The sequence below is a fragment of the Diceros bicornis genome, chromosome 23, assembly GCF_020826845.1.
Source record: "Diceros bicornis minor isolate mBicDic1 chromosome 23, mDicBic1.mat.cur, whole genome shotgun sequence".
Lineage (NCBI taxonomy): Eukaryota > Metazoa > Chordata > Mammalia > Perissodactyla > Rhinocerotidae > Diceros > Diceros bicornis.
The window spans coordinates 48,031,135-48,057,040 of NC_080762.1; the positions used below are offsets into that span (position 1 = coordinate 48,031,135).

At 38.4% G+C, this 25,906-nt stretch overlaps 1 protein-coding gene across 1 annotated transcript in view; it reads left to right on the plus strand.

Annotated features, from left to right (window-relative positions):
• Window positions 1–221: 221 nt before the first annotated feature.
• SNAP91 (synaptosome associated protein 91) overlaps window positions 222–25,906 on the plus strand; it is a 150,499-nt gene continuing 124,814 nt past the window's right edge. The window contains exons 1-2 of the mRNA XM_058566692.1: window positions 222–270; window positions 1,166–1,325. Of these exons, the coding sequence (XP_058422675.1) occupies window positions 1,196–1,325 (130 nt within the window). The 5' untranslated portion in view covers window positions 222–270; window positions 1,166–1,195. The remainder of the gene's footprint in view (window positions 271–1,165; window positions 1,326–25,906) is intronic.

Here is a 25,906-nt window from a genome sequence, read left to right on the forward strand (position 1 = left end):
TGGGGGCGGGGATGGGGACGCAGCGCGGAGTGCTGGAGAGACGCGGCGGCGCTGGCGGAGGAGGCGGCGGCGGGCGGGTGCTGGCTCCTGGGGCCACGGGCGGCGGCCGCAGGGACCGCGGAGCTGAGGGCGGGGGCCGGGCCGGGGCTGGAGGCATCGCGGCCCGGGGCACCGGGTCCGCGCGCGGCCGCACACACCCACCCGGCGCGGCTTCCCGCGGCGGCCGAGGCTCCGCTCATCCTGCGGCGGGCGGCGCCGTCCTGGGGCGGGGTGAGTACCCGCGGCTCCGAGCGGCCCCCACCCCCCACCCCCCACCCCCGGCCAGGGCCGCCGGGGAGCCGGAGAGGATAATCCTAGGGCGCGGAGGAGGGCAGCGGCCGGGTGACAGCTCCGCGGCGCGCTCGAGGGCGGGCGGGGGGCTGGGCTGGGCTGTCAGCCGTCTCCGCTCTGCTGCCAGGAAGGGCGAGGCGCTCGGAGACTCTGGCGCCTCCGCAGAGCCCCGAGCGGCCCCTGCGGCGGGGATTTGGGGGCGAGGGCGGGGGCCCGGGAGAAGGGCCTCGGCGAGGCTTTGGAGGCGGCGGCGAGGAAGGAAGGGGAGGCGAGGGCATAACATGGCGCAACGCTAGGATAATCTCCACCGCGACCGCGAAGGACGAGCCCATTGCTGCGGCAGCGCGAGGAGGCGGAGGGAAGCGGCCAGGGCTTGGGTATCCGATTCATTCTCCGGAGCCCGCGGCTGCTAGGAGGAAACGCTGCGGCGGGGAGGTAGAGAGGTGGGCACCCGGAGGGCGCGGCGCCCAGGGAATAACCCCGACGCACGCCGGGGCTGGTCCCGCACCCCGGGATCAAGTTGCAGGCAAAGTGCTGATTGACAGGGGGGCGCCGAAGGGGTGAGGCGGGCGACGTGGGGGGTGGGACGGGGATAGTGTCACGATGCTGGGACCGGAACCCGCGCTGGGCTTTCGTGATGCACCTACTCTTGCTCAAGACCCCCTAGACCGCGTCGCACGACCGGGCTTAGAGTGTGGCTGGCTCGGAGAAGTGGTACCAGGGCGGGGACGGAGGAGAAAGAGAGCCGCCGTGCGGCTGGAGGAGGCAAGGCCTTGGTGCTCAGAGGGTAGGGTCTGCGGGTTAAAGCAAGACCGTGTCCCCTTCTTTCCCGCAGAAGAGGAGGCGGTAGACGCTGCCGGAGAAGATGTCGGGCCAAACGCTCACGGATCGGATCGCCGCCGCTCAGTACAGCGTGACAGGCTCCGCTGTAGCGAGAGCGGTCTGCAAAGCCACCACTCATGAAGTGATGGGCCCCAAGAAAAAGCACCTGGACTGTAAGCATCTCTTTATATAAGTGGGACATGCGCGCGGCAGAGCCGCCCTGGATGCCAGCGGCGCGGCCTGGGCTTGCTGTTGATAATGCTGCATCCTTCAGAACTCCCAGCTGGGCTGCCCCTGAGCTCGAAATCTCCAACCGTGGAGGTGTCCCCTTGGGTCTGCCCTGAAACCTTGTCTTTGGGCCATTTTTTTTTTTGCTCCTGTTGACCTCCAAGGTCTTGGTGGAGAAAAAAAGAAGAAAATATATATATATATAAACACTATGAGATTCGGAGAAATTGTACATTCTGGATTGGGTGTTGTTCATCTCTTTTTTTTCTTTCTCCACCCCCCCCCCCCGCCCTTCTCCAAGTTAGAGGAAATCAGGGGTTGCACAGTCATAACCAAAAAAAAAAAAAAAAAAAGATGGATTCATGGAAGGTCAAACTTGTCACACTAGTTGTTTCCTAAATACATTTTGGATAGTTTTAAAATAGTGTCATCTTTTTCAGTGTTGTTGCTGAGATTTTGTGTGTGAGTGTGTTTTGTATGTAACCACACCAAACCGAAATAAATACAGGCTATTGAATGAGGACATTGCACTTCATAGATAATGGCGATTTCATTTTACACATCCTGGCACACTTCTTTGTCTCATTCTCAGAAAGTGCTGGGTGGAATGACTGTTTTGTGGACACAAAATGGATTTGCTTTCTCAGCATTTGAGGTGGTGCAGTTTTAGATGAAAATATTTAATTCATAATGGGTTTTTTTTTTCATATTGGTTTTTAATGGAAGAAGGCTTTAATCTAGTTTGGAATCTATATATTTCTGAAATAAATGTTTCATTTGATTAACATAGTAAATCTTTTGGTATAGAGGGGCAAATGAGGACACTTAGAAAAAGGCTGTCACCTGCTTCGGGTAGTGAAGCTCGTTATGAGTAAGGCCTCATCAAAATATTTTGTCTTTTTGACCTGCTTAGAGTCCGTTGTGTTTGTTGGTAAAGCTCCGTGTTGGCCTGGAAGAGGTACGCAGGTAGAGCCATACCCATTTCCCATCTGGCTTCCTCTGCCGGTTTTCTGATTTTGTTTTGCTTCAGGGCTTCCCCAGTGTCTGCCTTGTGCAGCTGAGAAAATGGCACCAGTGTTAGGATTGATTCTAGTCCTGTTATCTGGATAAGCAAAGCTTGATGAAGCTTACAGCTGGGCATCGTAAGGGTTATCTAGCCTTGTGAACCTTATCTCATAAAATTGAATAATGTTGCTTCTGGAAGCTTGTCTGAGGGGAAAACGCCATTATTCCTTTCCTGAGGGAATTTTTAACAAAATTTGTTGATTATGGTATCATGTGTTATATATGCAGTACAGGATGAGAGAGGCCACCAGGGCCAGGGCACCCAACAGAAGTGGAAATTATAAATTCATGACCAGCTCATTTTGCTGCCGCATGCTGAATCATTTAGCCATCTTTCCATCAGTTTCCCCAACTCTGGAAGGATGACTCATGTCTTAAAGGTATGTGTCAGTCTAGCAAATCCTCCTAATAAGAAAGGTATAGATTATGGATTTGCTAAATGCTATGAAAATGATTGATATATTGATATATTTCAGAGAGCGTTCACAAGTTTGAGCATTTCATTAAAACATTTTTCAGATGAAGACTGAGTTTTCCATATCTAAATATTTAGTCACCTTAATCTTTTAGATCTGGAAAAGTCTTTTAAAAATTTTCAAGGTGAGAGGTTTTGCAGTATCTCCAACATGTTAGTGAGTGGGGTGATTTTCAAGTTGTGGAACATGGGGTAAGATTTTGTGTTAAAGAAAGCAGCTGAAGTAGGAACTGGTATTGAATTAGGAATATGCATAATCATAAGAGCTCAACATTCATTGAGCAGTTACTGTATGCCAGGCTTTACATTATTAATTTATCACTGCTACAGGTTCAGGGAGGGTAATTAATTTTCATAGCTTTTAACCACTGCACTTAACTGCCCTCTGTGGTTTATTTACTTACCTCTGTTGAGAGGGGGAGAAAAGGAACATGTTAGTGTGAACGGTCTAATCTTCAAAACACCCATCCTGTTTGCATGGCTTTGTGTGAAATGGACATCACAACCCATGCACTTGTTGCAATCTCTGTGATATGCATGAAAAGTTTTTCATGCTCTCACTTAAAAAATGAGCAAAAGCGGAAGCACTGAGGAGTATTGGTTTCTCTTTTTAACATTTTACTTTTCCAATAAGTCACAAAATAAATTATCTTCATTTAAAACCAGCCTTAGAGTAGAATTTGGAAAGATAGATATCACATTACCAATATGTCCCATTTTAAGAAAAGATGATATGGAAAATGTGAATATATGAATAATGTTATATTTACATGCATTGTAAGAGGGCATCTTTGCTCAGAATTCCTTGTGAATTTCCTTTAAATATCAGTAGACTACCTTAGTAATTTATTCACAGGTTTTCAGTAACACACCAGTTACAAAAGTGAGTCACACCTGTTATTAAAACATACAAACACATAACTAAGTTTCCCTACAGACACTGAAGCAATCATAAGTAGTTAATGTTTTAGTTTTGAAGATATTAAATACTAGTTGGAAGGAAAAGAGCACAAAATGTAGAATTGGGGATTTGATACCAAGAAAATTTTAATTTATATTTAGTTTGATTTGTATATAACTTTTTAGTTTGGAGTTTAGATTGGAAGATTATAAGAATAGAATTTATGGTTCTGTGATTTTTTTTAATTGAATGGGCTCAGAATCTTTATGAAATATGTATTTAATATTATTTAAAGTACTAGTTTAAAAGATAAGTTTTTTTCTCTTTAGGTTGATAGGCCAAGAAAATTATTAATTATGGTGATTTATAAAATGATGCTTAATGGTATATAATTTATACATTTGAAGAAATTATTTGTTAACATCTGGGAGTAGAATTACATATGGTGAGAAGGTGGAGATAAAGAAACTCTAGACATGTATTCTCAGATATTTTTTTTCCTTTTTTGATAACAGTATGTTTCTTGGAAGAAAAATATATTCAGAAAAGCTTTACTATAATCAGCAGTTATATATTAAACTTAAAGGATATGGTTAACCTTAACAATCTAAATAAAGATTATATATTTTAAGGTACTTTTGGATTATGTAAAATTTTTATTCCATACTTTACCTTACTATAATAATGTCGCCCTTTGCACATGAAAATTAAATACCTAACCAATGTTAGTTTGACATTAGGTTTTCTGGGTCTATCTGTACATCCTCACTTCCTTTCCCTTGTAACTTTGTGTACCTATTTGATAACACATAAAACATCCACGACTCTCATTCACCTTCTTGGTTACAACGGTTGTCCTTTCGGTTGCTTTTGCTTTTCCTTTTCTGTTTTATAGTTGGTAGTCTAAAAGACAGCCCAGGTCAAATAATAAAGTAAGATCCAGCAAGGTGCCCAGTACCTACCCAAGTGCTGTGTCAAGGTTAAAAACAACAACAACAAAAACTAGAGTTGGCCCAAAGTAACACCTGCAGAGGGAAAATTTGGAAAGTTTTACAGCCCTGGTATAAGATTCATTTTGGTTAATAGCTCTTATAAACAATTTGTATATATGCTATATTGTTGAAATGCTATTTAAGATCATCAAAATTCACTCTTAGACATTGCTATTAACATCAAACCAACTCTTATGAAAAGCCAAATTAGTTATTAGTAATCCTATTTATTTTCCATTCTCAACCTCTTGAGGGTTTTTAATAATGAGCTTATCCCACATAATAAGCAAGTGATTCAAGATCTGAATCTTATGTTTGAGAGATATTGACATTTTATAAATGATTATTGTCCTCCCAAATTAAGAAAACAAAAAGTTTGTATTTCTTATAAGAATATCTGATAAAGGTAGTGGGAGATATGGACTGTGTTTTGATTTAGGGCAAGTATTGGCAAATTACCACAAAATTCCTGCTATTTTAATTCTATTCATAAAATATCTGCTAATAAGTAAGGAATTTGGTGAGTAAACATAGAATGAAAATTTAAATCTAAAAGTTGATTTGCTTTTACATAAGCTTGCTTAGTATATATAAAATATATTTTGATTTATAGGAATGTTCTTTACACACTAATTCAATTGATACCATATCTATATTTGTGATAACTTACAGAGCTTTCTATGATGCTGAGATCCAAAAAATAAGCCAAGTTTATTGAATAAAATTAGTTGAAACAATGTATATAAAAGTTTACTAAACACTAAGGTAACTTTCAATATGAGAAGTGTACTAACTTGCTGTTAAATATATTTTACTTTGATTCCGGTTGTTCTCATTTAACTATTTGTTATTGTTTAAATATACTCTCTCATTTTCTATACCAAGGCACACTGTGTTGCATTTTGATTTCACCAGAAGACCCAGCCTAAGGGAGGAGATAGTTTAGAACAGTCTATATTATTTTTTAGGCAGTCAAGAAGAGATGGGGGAAACACTCTTATGAAGAGCATTCAAGCCGATTCTCATTCATACCATAAATCTGTAAGGAGTCCATCTGTGTGGTCCTGTGATGTTCTCGGATAGTGCTCAGCAAATCAGTGGTGGAGAAGAGATCATGTGAGGTTGAGGGGTTGGCAAGATTCAGGTGAAGTGGAAGAGTGGCAGAGTCTTGGGCAATAGGACGGAGCACGCTGTGGAAGTGACAAAGTAATTAAGCGGGATTTATATCAGCTAGTGGAACAATAAGGATTTTTTTCTGGATCTTTTTACTTCCACATTTCAGAGAAATCTTTTTTTATGATATAATGTTAAATATATTTGGGTCACTTAAGATATTTTTCCTCCTTTGGCTATCAATGTGATTAGCAGATACTTTCATAGAACCAGTATAAAATTGGTAACTGAAATTGATTTTTAACAAGTTGTTCTAGTGATTTAAAAAATTGTATATATGGAAAAATATGTAAAATTATATATGCAGTGGGTAAATTCGTATCTTAATTGCAATATTAGCTTGCAGCATTTTAAATTAAAATCTAGATTTTGGTACATTGCCATATTAGTTTTACTGTTTAATAAATGCCTTCTGAAGTCTTATTTGTAATTGAATCTGTGCACTTAATTGCCATGGATATTTCTCTTAGCTTTTCACAAATAAGTATCCTTCAAATATCTCACCTCTCTTCAGACTGATTGATGCTGGTGTAGGGTGCTCTTTGGAGCTTATCTTGGTGTCAGTAACTTGGTAAAGAAGGTCAAAAGTGACATAAAACCCTATTCCCTGAGGGCGCTTTCCATATAGAGTTGTATTTTAGGTGACTCAACTCCTGAGCCAGCAGCTACTGAGAGAGACTTCAAATATAATCACAGTGCAGTTAAATACTTTGAAAAGCCACATCTCTTGCCATTGAAAGTATTTATTCTTCAGTTTCACTTTGTTTATACATTCCTTTCTCTTTATAGAGAAGTAGATTGTTTGCTTGTGAAGGGAAATGTTGGCTGTCTGTTTTTTCTTAGGTGTTTATGTAATGTGCTCCATCTTTTGTTTCTTATAAAGGGGAGAATAGTTGAATGGCTTACCCAGTGTCACTGCATGGTGACGTATAAGTAAGAAATGATGGGGTCTTCCTTGGAGCAGTTGGATGAAAGCACAAACCACAGGGAGAATTGCACCCTGAAAGCTACACCCTCTCTATAGCTGTTTTCCTGCTCTCCCAAGTATATGGGGATCCCCCCTCCCCTCCCACGTATACAGAAGGTTTCTCTCTTACACGTCTTTAGGGAGGATCTAATGTGTTCTAAAGGATTTTGTGATGTGCCATTCCTGGCTACTCAGGAGAGAGAGAAACTAGATCTTTGCCTGCTTTGTGTAGTTTTGCGTCTTGGCCTGATCATTTTTTTCCTAGAGTTAGCACTTTTGTTTTAAATTATAACTCTCCTTCTTTCTGCATCATTCATTCTGTCTGTCATCCGTATCTCTAACCTCTCCTTCTATCTCTCTTATAAGCATTTTCAGGTAACTCCATTTAAAACAAACAAAACCACCTACACACATCTCTCCTCTGAGTCTATGACCTCTTCAGCAACCACCCTGTCATCCCTTGCTTTTCTTTCTCAACCAAACTTCTTGAGAAAGAAACTCACCATTCCAAAGAAAACAAACACAACTCTCCCCCTCTTGGCATATTCTGTGTCTTTGATTGGCTTAATTCATGCATGAGATATTAGAATTGCTATTAGATGTCACGTATTGCCCACCTAATTGCCCAAGCCACTAAGCTGAAGGTTGTCCCTCATCTCTGATCCCGTGAGTGGTCAGTTATTTAAAAACTCTCTGAGATCTCCTTCTTTAGCTGTCTGCTGCCTTGGTTTAGACCAGTAATAAACCTCATTTGTAAAATGAAGATCAGTAATAGTACCTACCTCACTTTTGGTGAAGAATAAGTGAGATAGTGCACGTAAAATTCCTATCCCAGAGCTTGACACACGAACGTGCAATGAACGTCAGTTATTACTTTCACTACTACTACTAATCATCACTAGTACAATCACTGTTGTTGCTACTGTTGCCACTAATAGCACCATTACTGCTGCTAGTAACCATCTAGTAACCACTCTAACGACTGACACATAATTCGTAGTGATTGGCGTTACCACTTCTCCATGCGTGGCTTTTTGCCCCCTCCTTTCAGTTGCTTTGGTTTTTACTTTAATTCCAACTTTCTTCTTCTTTAGTTTGGGAGCTATATATACTATTTCTGAACTTCTAGTGAGTACCTTTAAAAATTTAATATGAATACTTTAAGGTAGATCATTATCTCTTTTTTTCCTCCCAAAGAAAAGAAATTTAGAAACTTTTAACTCCAATCACTCACTTCTTATTTACATGCTGTTATTGCCCAGTGTTTTTGTTCCACCATAGTTTTAACCTCCAAAGCTAGACATGATTATTTGACAGGCAGTGTGTATTTAGATATATCTGCCTTCACTTCTTTGCTCACCATTCCTTCATTATGTCTAAGGTTTTCTTGAACTATATCCTTTTGAAGCTCCTTCAGGAGGCTCTTTAGTAGTAAACTCTGTTTTGTCTAAAAAAATCTTTATTTTACCCACATTTTTGAAGGATAGTCTATCTGGATATACCATTCTAGATTGACAGTTATTTTCTCTGTGAAGATAATATTTCCCTCTTTTGGCTTCCGTTGTTGCTCTTAAGAAGTCATCTATTGGTCTACCTGGCTTTAGGTAATCTCTTTGTTTTTGTGGCTGCTTTTAAAATCTTGTCTTGTTCTTCTGTAGTGTATGTGTGTGTAGATGTAGCTTTCTTTTTATTTTTCCTGTTTGGAACTTGTTAGGTTTCCTAAATCTGAGAATTCTTGTCTCTCATCAGTTCTGGAAAATTCTTAGCATTTTAATTATCATTGATTGTTGCCTACACCCATTCTCTTTCTTCTCTTTTTCAAATATGATTATACATATGCTATATTTTCTCATTATATCCTTATATCTCTAAATATACCTTTCATAGTTTCTAATGCTTTCTTTACTGTTCAGCATGCTTTGTTTTTCAGATATCTTTCAGTTTATTATTCTCTCTTTAGCTGTGTCTTGTCTGCTTTTACTCATCCTTAATTTTTAATTTTATTCATTTACATTTTTCATTTTTGAAGTTTTTCAAATTTGTCTTTTTTTTGGATAACACATTTCTTGCTCACATTTTTCAGTTCCTCTTTTATTTTTTTAGCATTTTAAACACAACTAATTTTGTATTCTGTATCTCATAAATCTGTTACATGAAGCTCTGTTTCTGCTCAATCATGATTGTTTCATGTGTTTTGTAATTTTAGACTTCTGAGATCATGTTAGCTAGGACTTCATCTGTGGGAATCCTGGGAAACCTAGGATCACCTAGTCAGGATTTGTGTTTCCTTCTACTACACAAGTGCTACCATCCTGGGAGCACCTTAAATTGATTTCTGCTCATGGAGGTGCCCATCTACTGCTGGTCAGGGTCCATAATCCTTACCCATAATTTGAAAATCTTAAAAACTAACAAGACTAAAATGCATTTTATACATCATTTGGTGGAAAACTTGACCTGATATAGCCTTCATACTACCTACCATGGAGGTTCATATGTTGAGCTACAGAAATATTAATTGTCATGTTATGGTGTGCTGTCCAGGTTGTACTGGGTTACTTAATATATGGTGTGTGCACCATATTACTTTTGTAAAATCATAAAAATCCTAAATTCTGAAACATATGGCTGTAAGGGTCTTGGATAGAAGAGTGTGAATCTACAGTCTAAATTTGAATCACAGACGGACAGGGGAAAGCTATGGTTATAAATGCCCCAGAGATTTTTTCCCCCACATCTACCAAGAACCTAGGTTGAGTGGATCAAGTGTTCCCTGTTGTCCTCCTTTACTGGAACATGTTCTTTTTTGTTTTTTTCTCCTAATTTTACTAATGGGGCAACCTTTTGAGGATCCCAGCTTTATGTGGAAGTCTTAGTTCCAACTAGCCACCTTGCTTAGTCCCAAAGATCTTATCTCCAGTTCCCCACGGGGCTGTTCAAATCTAAGCCTCTGGCCACTCGGATTAACACATGACTTCAGGGAGCCTTCTCTTCAGTATCAGTTTACCATGTGGTTTTCTGCATTTTCTTTCTTTTTTGGCCCTGAGGATTGCTTTTATTTTCTTGTGAGTTCAGCCAAATGGGTGGAAGGATGCCTGTAATATTTATCTAGGTTATCAGGTACTTTTTTTCTTGATAGTCCACCTGTATGCTAGAAATGGAACCCACCTGTTTTCCTCTGCTCTGTTCTTGCTTCTGCACCCCTACCCCACACGCCACAGTTCATTCCTGAGCAACTTTGAAATTCATTAGATTCACTGTACTCTGAATTACTGTTGGGCTTTTGCACATGCTGTTTCTGTGTTTTAATATATTTTAATAATCTCATTTCTAAGACCTAGCTTTAGTCATTCCTTCTCAGTGCTTAGATGAGCCTCAGTGTGTATATCCTCATGGAGCTGTGGTGGGATTCACAGAAGTTGAGTGGCTTTTTCCTCCTCTTGTCTACAGTTTCATTGAGGCTACCTTATCCCTAACACCAAACATAGCATGAGAGCAGGTTTTGGTAAACATTTGCTGAATGATTTTTTATTACACATTTCATTCTTCCCAAATTTTAGACCGTTTTTTTCCTTAAAAACTTTCTATTTAAAGATTTTACCTTTATTTGCTAACCTTTTAGAAGAGCAAGGAGTTAAACTTGATCCTTTTTCTCTCAAGGTTATAAAAGCAATAGAGGTGTAATATTGGAGGAAAACAAATAAAAGAAACATTGTTTCTTAAATATACATAGTTAATGTGCATTTCCTGAAAGTCTCTCAAGATTTGCATTCTTGTGATATGATAAAAATTTAATTTGGGGAAAATTATATCCTTGATATGAAAAGTTTTTCGGTTGTGGATTAAAGCATATGTGTACTTCTCTTGGCGCTTATCATCGATGATTAGATGGTAGATGATTAGGTATTAATATTTGAGAAAATTCTTCACTAGCATTGTGTGTATGTGTGTGCACCCATTTGATTTAGTTTATTTCGAGTTGGATACAATTAGGTCGCATTGCTTTTCAATATCCATTTTATAATTCATAAGTATATACATTATGAATGATAAGGATAGTTATGGAAGAAAAGCATTATTTCAAAAGTAGCTACATACTCTTAATTTTCACGGAAATGATATTATTCACTATGTATACAGTGATGTTATTCACTAGCATGATAATATTACCATTAACAACTTGAGGGTTTTAGAAAAGCAGTGAGGGGATAAGCTTAAGCTGAATCTTTGGATTGTTTTGCTTTTGTAAAGAGAGCAATACATGTTAGCATATTTAATTTGACTTTTAATGACCTGTTTGGAGAAATTAGAAATTACTATCAGTATTGAGGCTTTCAGTAGCTTATTTAGCACAATCCTGTTATTTATTCATTTAACAAATATTTGGGTATTTGCTAAATGCCAGGAATGGTTCCAGGAGGCAAGGATACCATGGTGAACAAGCTACACACAGCTCTTGGCATCTGAGAGCTTGCGGCTTAGTAGGAGAGACAGAAAATAAAAGAAATAATTACAGGTGGTTCAGAAAGAATTAAGTTTGAACAGGTGAGGTGAAGACCACAGTGGAGGTACATTGCAGAGGAAGTGATGTTTAAGCCCAGACTTGAAGAGTGAGGGGGACTTACCTACGGGAGGTATGGACAAGGGCTGTTGCAGACTGTTATCTAGGAAGAGGCTCAGAGAGGGCAAGGCATATTATAGGAATTTAAAGAAGTTAAAGGTTGCTGGGACACTGAGTTTAAGAGGGCGAAGAATGTAAAGAGATGAGACCTGATGTGGGTGGAGGCCAGATTTGGAGGTCCTTCTAGGCTGGAGAGAATCTTAGAAGTTATCCAACCTCTTCATTTCTAAAGATGAAGAAGCTGAGTCTCAAAGAGGCAAAATTACACATTCTATATATGTTAATACTGAGTAATTCTTATCTATCTGCCCTGTGTTAGTGTCCTAACGGGTGGTTGCTTTGTTCACCTCGTTCTGATTGCTGTGTCTATGCCAGAAAATATCCTCTGTGTGGGTCATGTGGGAAATGTAAAATATTTAAACCATATCTGTGTGCATGTATGTACATATACATACACAAACACATACACTTTAATGGTCTGAATTCAAATTCACCATAAATGCAAACATAACCCAGGGCACTTCTGACAGAGTGGACAGTCATGAAGCAGTCCCTGATGGCCTTCCACAGCTCTTCCTGCTAGCCTGACTGCTCTTTATCTTTTCCCTTTTCCTGTCTGTTGCTTGGTTCTTGGGTCATGTTGCTGACACCGAGAATGCTACCTATGTCATTGGTGATAGTGAAGACTAAAAAGATTACAGACGTGTAATTTAGTTGCAAGTCTTCTGAAAACTATGTATTAAAACAAACTTTAATTTAAAGGCCATTTAGTTTGGTCTTATTATTGTAGTGACATAATTGATAACATTTCTTAACTATCACCACTGAAATAGTAGAATTTTACAAATCAGGCTTAACTATTAAAAAATCCAAAACAAAACAACAAAAATAACCCCCTAAATCACCATATATATTAAGTATATCTAGGTATGTTCGTGCCATACTTCACTGGTTTCATTTGTTAGTCTGTTAACACCAAAGAAAAAAAACTAGCTATTAAAATTTAGGTTAAGAAAATATCCCGTTGAAGAATTTTGCCTTTCTCCTATTCTTTTCAAAGCCAGTTGTTTTCACCTCACCGTCCTCTGTAATTCTTTTCCTCAAGACAAATATTAAAAAGATATCAGAAAATAATCTATTGATTCTTCCTTAAGGTCTAAAATAGAATTTTTTAAAACTCCCTATAGTCTCACAATCAACTTGATTAGCGTCTAACTGTACAGCTTACAGACTTTCCATCATGTGGCTAAATAATTCAGTTAATGCATGGCTTAAAGAAGTTTGGTTATTTTTGTTTCCCTATGCAACAGGGTTGCAGTGTAGTCATGTTTTTCTGTTCTCTTCATTAAGTATTTTAACATTTAACATTCTGGTGTTGGCTACCCTTGAATGAACATGAGTGTACCCATGGAAGGCTCCATGGAAGGCTAATTTCAGGCAGTGCTAATGAACAGGCTGAACTGACTTTTTATTTTTTTTATTTTTTGTTTATTGCAGTAACATTATAACATTGTATAAATTTCAGGTGTACATCATTATACTTCTATTTCTGCATAGATTACGTCATGTTCACCACCCAAATACTAATTACAACCCATCACCACACGCATGTACCGAATTATCCCTTTCACCCTCCTCCCTCCCCTTCCCCTCTGGTAACCACCAATCCACTCTCTGTCCCTATGTGTTTGTTTATTGTTGTTATTATCTACTACTTAATGAAGGAAATCACACGGTATTTGACCTCCTCCCTCTGACTTATTTCACTTTGCATTATACCCTCAATGTCCATCCATGTTGTCACAAATGGCTGGATTTCATCGTTTCTTATGGCTGAGTAGTATACCATTGTGTGAACTGACTATTTAACACTTACATCTCCTCATTGCTTTGTGGTTCTCTACTTGTTCTTTTTTTCCCACAAGAGTTCTTATCATGGTTCCAAAGAAGTCACTTAGTTTTTACTTATACTTTATTGCATGTTGTGAAGAACTGTGTGCTATAGTAGCATTACTCTGTCAAGAGTCTGTTCTATATGTGTATCTCAGTGGAATAGAGATTTAACTTTGGTCCTTCTTGTGGATTGTACTCATCATTTCATGCCATAATGCTGTGAACCCAAAAAGAAGTACTTTTTCAGTTGAGTCAGCATTACTTTTTCAGGTAGAAAAAGAGGAGTATGAACTGGACACTCAATTGGTGGGAGTGCAGATTGGCACAAATAGTTGGGAGGGTGTATTTGCACTATTAATCAAAACTCTTGAAAATCCTTTCACCCAACAATTTTACTGCTATAAATTTATCTCAGATAAATAATTGGAAAAATAGAGAAAAATATGCATTCACGAGTGTTTGTTGTAGCAGTGTATATAGGAATATGAAATTGAATACATCTAAATACTTGATTAAAAAATAGTTGTGTATCCAAACAATAAGATACTGGGCAACCTTGAAAAATGAGGTTCTTAAAGTATATTTGACATGGAAAGACAATTTATGAGATATGATCTGGTTTTCATTTTTTTAAAAGTATGTGTATGCCCATAATACATATTTGGGTCAAATATATGCCAAAATGTTGTCTGTGGGTTGAAGGATTTTTACTTTCTACTTTATACCCATATTAATCATGACTGTTTTGATTGCGGGTTACAGGAATGTAGATCAAACTAGTCTGGGCAAAGAGAGGAAGATTTTGGCCCTTGGAAGCAATCTGAGGGAAAGGCGGGGGTGAAGCTAGGCCTCTCTGGTACTGGTTCGGGATTCTCCCTCCGCCTCCTGTTTCATTTGCCTCCATTTCACGCAGTAGTGGTGGAGCACCTGCTTCGTTCTCACAAATTAATTTTCTCAGTGAGTCTGGAAGCATGGTGGACTGAAGCTTCCAGGCTTACATCACCACAGCCTCACTGAGAGAAAGGGACTCTCTTCCTAGAGCTAGAGTTTTGCAAAATCATAGGGAAGAATTCTGATTTGCTTTTCTCGGGTCATGGTTGACCTGTGTGAGTGTGCTGCATGTTACTATGATTGTCATTCTCATCCAGAGCTACCTAGTTGTGAATCCCAAGAGGTGGTGGCTTGATAAGTTTTATTTCTTGCTCACATCACAGTCTGTTGTGGATGGCTTGTTCCATCTCGGGATTCCATCACCTAGGATTTCAGAGTCTTCCACTGGATTCTCTGTATCTATCTGACAGAGGAAGGAAGACAGAAAGAGGAGTATTGCAGGAAGATTTAGGTCCAGGCCCAGATATCACTTCTGCCTATATTCCATTGGCAAGAACTCAGTGTCCTCACCAAAAAGTAGGAGAAGGTCTGCAATGAAGTCTAGCTGTGAGTCCAGGAGGAGAAGGAAATGGGATGCGAACACACAGCATTGACTCCACCATGCCCGTGGAAAAAGAAATTGAGTTGTGACTTGTCACGTATATTTTAACAAGAGGATTTTTTTTTTAATAATTTTATTTATTTATTTTTCCCCCAAAGCCCCAGTAGATAGTTGTATGTCATAGTTGCACATCCTTCTAGTTGCTGTATGTGGGACGCAGCCTCAGCATGGCCGGAGAAGCGGTGCGTCGGTGCACGCCCAGGATCCGAACCCGGGCCGCCAGCAGCGGAGCGCACGCACTTAACCGCTAAGCCACGGGGCCGGCCCGTCACATATATTTTAAAAACACTTTTTTCATGCCACTGAGATTGCCAGAGATATCACTGTTCTAGTAATGTGGTCATTAATATCTAGCAATAGGTTAGCTGTTGTTAATTTTTTTTTCAATGAGGCCAGATGATTCTGGAAATGGATGATTAATGGCCAGCCTCTAGACTCACTGCATATTCCTCTGTCCTTGGCAGACATTGCAGATTGATCCTGGCACAAAAGCTTTGATTTGGCCTCAAAGTGCATCTATATATAATGCTCTGGATTTCTACTGTCAATCATAGTTGACACTTAACATGAAACAGATTTGCCATCATTTGTCTAGGCAATTTATCCATGCTTGATACCAAAGCAAGCCACTCAGTGGATTTACCTGGACACCCAGAATTGGCTTTCAGCTGGTTTGGTTCCAAGCCCAGGATTCATTGGCCAGTGACTTTGTCTTTAAAAGCTAGTAATTCAGTGATTTGTGTGGTTAGGCCATGGGGGGAAGTTCTTCCTTGCTCTGTTGAATAGTAAAAGGGTGTTGCTCTTGATTTTATATTTTGCGTTAATGGAGACAGTTATAGCTATTGTGAAACAGGAAAGGATGTTTTGAATTTTTGCATTTAAAATCTAGAAAAATCTTTCACTAGCCACCAGGTCTGATATTAATCAATTGCCTTAAAATATAAGTTATGCAAAGCACAATTGAATTTTAGTACTGAGAAATTTTCTTTGAGTTGCTACCTTGATACCTACATAGATATGGGTTTTTTTTTTTTTTTTGAGGAAGACTGGCCCTGAGCTAACATCATGCCCATCTTCCTCTACTTTATATGGGATGCTGCCACAGCGTGGCTCGACAAGCAGTGCGTTGGTGCGCGCCCGGGATCCGAACCAGTGAACCCCGGGCCGCCGCAGAGGAGCGCATGCACTTAACTGCTTGCGCCACCGGGCCTTCCTGATATGGTTTCTTTTTTAATGTAAGATGTTTTGTGATTCACTTGTTGATGTATGATACATTAGCAGTCTGTCTTTTCCTGTAAGATTTAAGTGAGGAAAAATAAAGGGCTCTCTAGGGGTGAAGGAGAGGCTAATGCGTGAGCATGGTGCCTGGTACATGTATGTGATCGATTGCTGTCATCCTCACAAATCCCTGTGAGGTAAATACTCTCATTCCTACTTTACAGAGAAGGAAAACAAGGCCCAGTGAGATTAGAGAACTCATCCAAGGTCCCACAGCTAGCTCGGGGAGGAGTCAGAATTTCATTAAGGGTTCTAACTGCAAGATTTAAGGGTTTTTTTCCTTTGGAACATGTTTTTTGCTGGTTGTCTGTGTCTCTAGTCACAAGTAGCAATAATCCAAAACACAATGAGTTAAAATACCATGTGATTGTTTCAGGAATAAAAAAACAAGGTGAGATCTAAAGGCAGCTCATTAGCTAATTAGCTAGATGGGCAAGACCCCTGAGAAGACCCTCCTCTGGCTGATGGGAAAAAAAAGTGGAGGAGGGGGGTTTGAATTACTATTCTACAGCCAGTCTCACTCTTCACAAGTTATGTCTTTGATGATTTACTACTGAGGTCTTTATTTTAGCATACTTTTTAATTAAGGACTTTGGGAGGTGGTGGAAGGTACAGCAGAAGGAGGACTGATTTGTGACTAGAGAACCTAGTGTAATTTCAGGCTCTGCTGCTTTCTGGCTGTGATCTTGGACAGATTAACTTAATTTCTTTGGGCCTCAATCTCCTCTTTTCTAAGGCATCATGGAGTTATGGTAACATTCAAATGAATAGATTTGTTAAAAATAGCAGTAACAACAACAAAATTCAACCCTAAATTACTCTACAAATTATTGTTATTAGAGGAAAAAGCTTTTTGGGCTCCAACAGTTATCTTCCTAGGTATCTTTCAGGTACTGTATGCAGCAATAAATATGAAAAATGAGCCCAGTCTCAGCTGCCCTGTGCTCCTCTTTGTCATCTGCTTGAGAGATGATAGTTTATTCCTAGAAGATATGAAAAGATATGGGGCAATTAAACCCTCACTATATGGGTTCATGACCTTGTTTTTTGTTCTGTTGACAAATGTTTGTACTAATTATCAAAATATAAGTATAACTTGTGTTTGATTAAAATCATCTCCTAAAATAGATTATTGAGATTTGTTGGAGTAAGTTTAGACTTAGCATTTTTTAGATATTAAACTTTTCAAATATAGAAAAGTGAAAGAGGGTTATTGCTTCTGTACGAAAAAGAATAGTAGTTGTCCACTAAAATGTTTGACATGTAAGAAGTGATAAAACTAAAATATGTAGAGTGACTGTTGTTGGGCCTGGATTCTTCATGGTCAGCATTTTGTACTATTCTCAGGTTATAGGTGAAGATATAAACAGAAATGGAGAGACACTAAATATATTGTTTTGCATTAAGCATTAATGAATCACCCTTGAGGAAAGATTTTTTACATATTTAGAAAAAAATTGAACTAGTAGCAAAATTGATTGAAAAATGAGATCAGTTTCATGGTAAATCTCAATTTATATTGTTATACTGATAGTGAAATATATTTGAAGGACTTTGACAATTTTTAGTATGAATAGAAAGGCGAACAAAACTTAGTAGAACGATATGACAAAATTTAGTCAATAAATAATGTTAAGGGTACTGATCTTCATTGTGTGGATTGAAGACATTTTTAAAAACTGTTAGCTAGATAATTGAATCATTGTAAATTTTACATGCTGGTAATTTAGTCCTTTTAGCTAACAATAAACTGTGTAGTTGTAGTTAAGAATTCATAAGATTTAATAAATGAATTGACTAGGTACAATATAGCTTTAGGGAGATTACAATTCATAGAGCTTGTCAAAATCTTAAGTAGGTCATAATTATGAGCTATTTTATTTTTAAATAATTTGTGTGCGTTTTTTTAATGTATTTCTTAAAATTACTAAACTTGGCTAGCCTCTATTAAAAGTGTGAAAAGGGCAAACATTTGCCTTGACTTGGGAGTACCATTTTTGAGTTAAACTTTTAATTTTAAAAACCCAGGAATTAATTATCAGTAGTAGAGCATTAAAGTTGAAATGCTTAAGAAATGGAATATTAGCGATTTCTGCATCATTGTATGATTCAGTGTATCAAATCTTGGTTATCTTATTTAAACTACAGTATAACAAAGTTTTATCTAATTTTATTTATATTATTTGAAAGTTCTTAGAAATGTTAATGCCTTTCCCATAGTAATCTTTTTTTTTTTTTACTTTGTAATAAAAATAAATTTATTTTATAATAGGAAAAAGTTGACTGGAAAGTTTAGGTTTAAAGTAGGATAAAGCAAAAAATTTGACAGAATTGTAAGAAAAGGCAATTCCACAATTACAGTGGGAGATTTTTAACATACCAACCTCAGTAATTATTAGAACAAGCAGATTTGAACAAAAGTTTTAAGTATCTTGACCAAATACATATAGGGAACACATTCTTTTTACAATTGTCTACCTACTAGATCATAAGGCAAGTCTTTTAAAGGACTGAAATAATACAGAATATATTAATTGTACTAAGATCACATAAGAGGCTTTTATCTAATGGGTTACGAAATTGCCAAGTTTTGGGGGAAATATTTTTTCCCAATTAAAAATATTATATATGTAATATGTGTATATTTTTCTTGTTCAAAGTGTTAAAATATTACAGATTAACCTTCAATTGTATAGAGTACAACCCCCAATCTTGGTTCCATCCCTACTTCCTCATAGATAACCTCTGTTACTAGTTTCCTGTGTGAATTTACGTGCAATTTGTTTCCATACATACACGTACTCATATAAAATATATGTATTTTGGGAATGAGTTTTTCTTTATTTAAATGGAGTCCTACTATAAAGTGTTTTTTCATTCAAAATGACTTTTCATGTTATTACAACTAAATCTGCCTCTTTAAAAAATACAAATAGGAAACTATTGCATTATCTTTCAGAGTATGGTTGTGCTATATTTTATTTAGCCATATCCCCATGTAATGGACATGTAAGTTATTTCCAAAGATTTTATTGTTAGGGGAAATGTTGTAATGAACTTCTGTGTACATGTCCCTCTGTACCCATGGGTGAATATTTCTGTAGTCTAGATAAGTAGAGGGGAATTTTAAGCACATTTTTATATTTTAATATTATGTAAAATTGCCCATACATAGCTACCAATTTGTGCTCTCTCTAGTAGTAGTATAGCATATCAGAGTACTTTTTAACAACTCTTGTCAAAAATCCATACTATCAAGCCTCTAATTTTTTTTAATAGAATTTTAAAATTTGAATTTATTTTTTTGTTTGTTGCAGTAACGTTGGTTTATAACATTGTATAAATTTCAGGTGTACATCATTATACTTCTATTTCTGCATGGATTACATCATGTTCACCACCCAAATACTAATTACAATCCATCACCACACACATGTGCCTAATTATCCCTTTCACCCCCTCCCTCCCTGCTTCCCCTCTGGTAACCACCAATCCAATCTTTGTCTCTATGCATTTGTTTGTTGTTGTTATTATCTACTACTTAATGAGTGAGATCATACAGTATTTGACCTTCTTCCTCTGACCTACTTCACTTTGCATAATACCCTCAATACATGTGACAATACATGTTGTCACAAATGGCTGGATTTCATCGTTTCTTATGGCTGTGTAGTATTCCATTGTGTATATATACCACATCTTCTTTATCCATTCATCCCTTGATGGGCACTTAGGTTGCTTCCAAGTCTTGGTTATTGTGAATAGCGCTGCAGTGAACACAGGGGTGCATGTATCTTGACGCATTGGTGTTTTCACCTTGTTTGGATAAATACTCAGCAGTGGAATAGCTGGATCATATGGTACTTCTATCCTTAATTTTTTGAGGAATCTCCATACTGTTTTCCATAGTGGCTGCACCAGTTTGCCCTCCCACCAGCAGAGTATGAGAGTTCCCTTCTCTCCACATCCTCTCCAACACTTGTTGTTTCCTGTCTTGTTAATTATAGCCATTCCGACGGGCGTGAGGTGATATGTCATTGTAGTTTTGATTTGCATTTCCCTGATAGTTAATGATGTTGAACATCTTTTCATGTGCCTGTTGGCCATCTGTATATCTTCTTTGGAGAAATGTCTGTTCAGGTCTTTTGCCTGTTTTTTAATTAGGTTGTTAGTTTTTTTGCTGTTAAGATGTATGAGTTCTTTGTATATTTTGGAGATTAACCCCTTATCAGATGTATGGTTTGCAAATATCTTCTCCCAATTGTTAGGTTGTCTTTTTGTTTTGTTGATGGTTCCCTTTGCTGTGCAGAAGCTTTTTAGTTTGATGTCGTCCCATTTGTTTATTTTTTCTTTTGTTTGTCTTGCCCGGTCAGACATGGTGCTTGAAAATATGCTGCTAAGATCGATGTCGAAGAGTGTACTGCCTATGTTTTCTTCTAGAAGTTTCATGGTTTCAGGTCTTACGTTCAAGTCTTTAATCCATTTGGAGTTAATTTTTGTGTATGGTGTAAGGTAGTGGTCTACTTTCATTCTTTTGCATGTGGCTGTCTAGTTTTCCCAACACCATTTGTTGAAGAGACTTTCCTTTCTCCATTGTATGTTCTTGGCTCCTTTGTCGAAGATTAGCTGTCCATAGATGTGTGAGTTTATTTCTGGGCTTTCGATTCTATTCCATTGGTCCGTGTGTCTGTTTTTGTGCCAGTACCATACTGTTTTGGTTACTATAGCTTTGTAGTTTATTTTGAATTCAGGGAGTGTGATACCTCCAGCTTTGTTCTTTTTTGTCAGGATTCCTTTAGCTATTCGTGGTCTTTTGTTGTTCCATATAAAATTTAGGATTCTTTGTTCTATTTCTGTGAAAAAAGTTGTTGGAACTTTGATAGGGATTGCATTGAATCTATAGATTGCTTTAGGAAGTATGGACATCTTAACTATGTTAATTCATCCAATCCAAGAGCACGGAATATCCTTCCATTTCTTTGTGTCTTTTTTAATTTCTTTCAGCAACGTTTTATAGTTTTCGTTGTACAGATCTTTCACCTGTTTGGTTAAGTTTATTCCTAGGTATTTTATTCTTTTTGTTGCAATTTTAAGTGGGATTGTATTCTTAATTTCTCTTTCTGCTACTTCATTGTTAGTGTATAGAAATGCAACTGATTTTTGTATGTTGATTTTGTATCCTGCAACTTTACCATATTCATTTATTACTTCTAAAAGTTTTTTGGTGGATTCTTTGAGGTTTTCTATGTATAAAATCATGTGGTCTGCAAATAGTGACAGTTTCACTTCTTTCTTTCCAATTTGGATCCCTTTTATTTCTTTTTTTTTGCCTGATTGCTCTGGCTAGGACTTCCAATACTGTGTTAAATAGGAGCGGTGAGAGTGGGCATCCCTCCCTGGTTCCTGTTCTCAGAGGGATAGCTTTCAGTTTTTCACGATTGAGGATGATATTAGCTGTGGGTTTGTCGTATATGGCCTCTATTATGTTGAGGTACTTTCCTTCTATACCCATTTTATTCAGAGTTTTTATCATAAATGGATGCTGTATCTTTGTCAAATGCTTTCCCTGCATCTATTGAGATGATCGTGTGATTCTTATTCTTCATTTTATTAATGTGATGTATCACGTTGATTGATTTGCGAATGTTGAACCATCCCTGCATCCCTGGAATAAATCCCACCTGATCATGGTCTATAATATTTTTAATGTATTCTTGTATGTGATTTGCTAGTATTTTGTTGAGGATTTTTGCACCGATGTTCATCAGTGATATTGGCCTGTAATTTTCTTTTTTCGTGTTGTCCTTGCCTGGTTTTGGTATGAGGGTAATGTTGGCTTCATAGAATGAGATAGAGAGCTTCTCCCCCTCCTCAATTTTTTGGCAGAGTTTGAGAAGGATAGGTATTAAGTCTTTCAATGTTTGGTAGAATTCACCAGGGAAGCCATCTGGTCCTGGACTTTTACTTTTGGGGAGATTTTTGATTACTATTGCAATCTCCTTACTGGTGATTGGTTTATTCAAATTCTCTATTTCTTCTTGATCCAGTTTTGGAAGGTTGTATGATTCTAAGAATTTATCCATTTCTTCCAGATTGTCGAATTTGTTGGCATATAGCTTTTCATAGTATTCTCTTATAGTCTTTTGCATTTTTGAGGTGTCTGTTGTAATTTCTCCTCTTTCGTTTCTGATTTTACTTATTTGAGCCTTCTCTCTTTTTTTCTTGGTGAGTCTAGCTAAAGGTTTGTCACTTTTGTTTATCTTTTCAAAGAACCAACTCTTGGTTTTATTAATTTTTTCTATTGTTTTTTTAGCCTCTATTTCATTTATTTCTGCTCTGATTTTTATTATTTCCCTTCTTCTACTGATTTTGGGCTTTGTTTGTTCTTTGTTTTCCAGTTGCTTTAGGTGCATTGTTAAATTGTTTATTTGAGATTTTTCTTGTTTGTTGATGTAGGCCTGTATTGCTATAAACTTCCCTCTTAGAACTGCTTTTGCTGTATCCCATAAATTCTGGCATGTCGTATTTTCATTTTCATTTGTCTCCAGGTATTTTTTGATTTCTCCTTTGATTTCTTCGTTGACTAGTCATTTTTCAGTAGCATTTTGTTTAATCTCCACATATTTGTGGCTTTTCTGATTTTCTTCCCATAGTTGATTTCTAGTTTCATACTGTTGTGGTCAGAAAAGATGCTTGGTATTATTTCAGTTTTCTTAAATTTATGGAGACTTGTTTTGTGGCTTAATATGTGATCAATCCTGGAGAATGTTCTATGTGCATTTGAAAAGAACGTGTGTTCTTCAGTTTTTGGATGGAACGTTCTGTATATATCTAGTAGGTCCGTCTGTTCTAGTGTGTCATTTAAGGCCAATGTTTCCTTATTGATCTTCTGTTTGGATGATCTATCCATTGGTGTAAGTGGAGTGTTAAAGTCCCCTACTATTATTGTATTAATGTCTATTTCTCTTTTTATGTCTGTTAATAATTGCTTTATATATTTAGGTCCTCCTACGTTGGGTGCATAGATATTTACAAGTGTTATATCCTCTTGTTGGATTGTTCCCTTGATCATTATGTAGTGCCCTTCTTTGTCTCTTTTTACAGTTTTTGTTTTAAAGTCTATTTTGTCTGATATGAGTATTGCTACCCCACCTTTCATTGTATTACCATTTTCATGGAGTATCTTTTTCCATCCCTTCACTTTCAGTTTGTGAGTGTCTTTAGGTCTGAAGTGTGTCTCTTGTATGCAGCATATATATGGGTCTTGTTTTTTTATCCAATTAGTCACCCTATGCCTTTTAATTGGAGGATTTAGTCCACTGACATTTAAAATAGCTATTGATAAGTGTGCACTTACTGCCATTTTTTAACTTTTTTTTTTCTCCGTGTTTTAGTAGTTCTTCTCTGTTCCTTTCTTCTTCTCTTGCTCTCTTCCCTTGTGGTTTGTTGGCTTTCTTTAGTATTATGTTTAGGTTCCTTTCTGTTAGTTTTTTGTGTATTTATTATAGTTTTCTGGTTTGTGATTACCATGTGGTTGATAGACAGTAACCTACGTATATAGCAATCTATATTAAGTTGATGGTCCTTTTGGTTTGATCTCTGTCTGAAAGCTCTGCTCTTTAAGTCCCCTCCTCCCACATTTTATGATTTTGATATCATAATTACCCTCTTATCATGTAAATAGATAATTTTTCCTATTTGTGGTCTTCTCTTTTCCCCTTAAATAAGTCCCATTAACATTTCCTGTAGGGCCGGCCCCGTGGCTTAGTGGTTAAGTGCGCGCGCTCCGCTGCTGGCGGCCCGGGTTTGGATCCCAGGTGCACACCAATGCACCGCTTCTCCGGCCGTGCTGAGGCCGCATCCCACATACAGCAACTATAAGGATGTGCAACTACGACATACAACTATCTACTGGGGCTTTGGGGGAAAAGAAAGAAATAAATAAAATTATAGAAAAAAAAAAACAAAAAACATTTCCTGTAGTACTGGTTTCTTGGTGACAGACTCCTTTAATTTTTGCTTGTCTGGGAAACTTTTTATCTCTCCTTCCATTTTGAACCATAACCTTGCTGGGTAGAGTATTCTTGGCTGTAGATTTTTTCCTTTTGGCACTTTAAATATATCATGCCACTCTCTTCTAGCCTGTAAGGTTTCTGCTGAGAAGTCAGCTGACAGCCTTATGGGGTTTCCTTTGTATGTAACTTGTCTTTCTCTTGCGGCGTTTAGGATTCTCTCTTTATCTTTAATACTGGACATTTTAATTATGATGTGTGTTGGTGTGGGCCTCTTTGGGTTTATCTTGTTTGGTGCTCTCTATGCTTCCTGTACCTGGATGTCTGTTTCCTTCCTTAGGTTAGGGAAGTTTTCATCTATTAATTCTTCAAATAGCTTCTCTGCCCCTTTGTCTCGCTCTTCTACTTCTGGGACCCCTATAATGCGGATGTTAGTGTGCTTGATGTTGTCCCAGAGGTCCCTTAGACTGTCCTCACTCTTTTTAATTCTTTTTTCTTTTATCTGTTCAGCTTGGGTGATTTCTTCTAGTCTTTCGTCCAGCTTGCAGATCCGTTCTTCTGTATCCTCTCCTCTGCTTTTGAGTCCCTCTAGTGAATTTTTCATTTCCAGTATTGTATTCTTCATTTCTGATTGGTTCTTTGTTATATCTTCCAGTTCTTTGTTGACGTTCTCACTGAGTTCATCCATTCTTCTCCCCAGATCAGTGAGCATCCTTAACACTCTTTGTTTGAACTCTCTGTCAGGTAGGTTGCTTATTTCTGTTTCACTTAGTTCCTTTTCTGGAGTTTTGGCCTGTTCCCTTACTTGGAACGTATTCCTTTGCCTCCTCATATTGCCTCTTTCCCTGTGCTTATGTCTGTGTATTAGGTAGGTCAGTTATGTCTCCTGTTCTTAGAGCGAAGACCTTAGATAAGTGATGCCTTATGAGGTCCAGCAGTGTGCTTCCCTCAGTTCCGAATGTTCCAGGAATGACCCCTATGTGGGTTACGTGTGTCCCTCTGTTGTGGCATGGTTGCTCTTCTTGTAGGTGCCCAGGGAGGCTGAGCTATGCCCCTGGCCAGCTGTTGTAATGTTCAGCTGCTTGTAGTTGTTGTGGGCCCTTCAGTCTCTTTATCAGGTGTGGGGAGCCACAGCACAATTGGCTGTAAGTTCTAATAGCACATTCCTGTTGCAATATTTCTATTAAGTGAGTAGGCCCCCAGCGTTGCAGGTTGTTAGGCTCAGGGGCTTACAATTGCTATAAGCCTCCAGCCTTTAGATCTCTTGTTAGCTCTCTGTGGATTGCAGCTGGGTGGGGCTGGCCTCAGGCATGGGAACACCCACTTGTTTCAGGCTTTGGAAGGTGGGGCTGATCTCCTGTGTGGGTCTTTGAGAAGCACAAGTCTTCTGCAGCTAACAAGCCCCACCGCCACAGGTCCACACACACAGTCAACACCGTCCTGCCCCATGCACACGCCCTGACCTCCTGAAGTGGACCCAGTTTCTCCAAGGTGGGAGCCCCATACAGTCCACCACCGCCCAAGACTCTCCACTCACTCCTTGCACACGCCCTGCCACACAGAGGTGCACCCAGTCACCAGGCTGTAGAGAATCCAGTCACCAATCTCTGCAGGCTCACAAGTTGCCTGAGGGCTTGTTGTTGGGTGGGACCAGTCC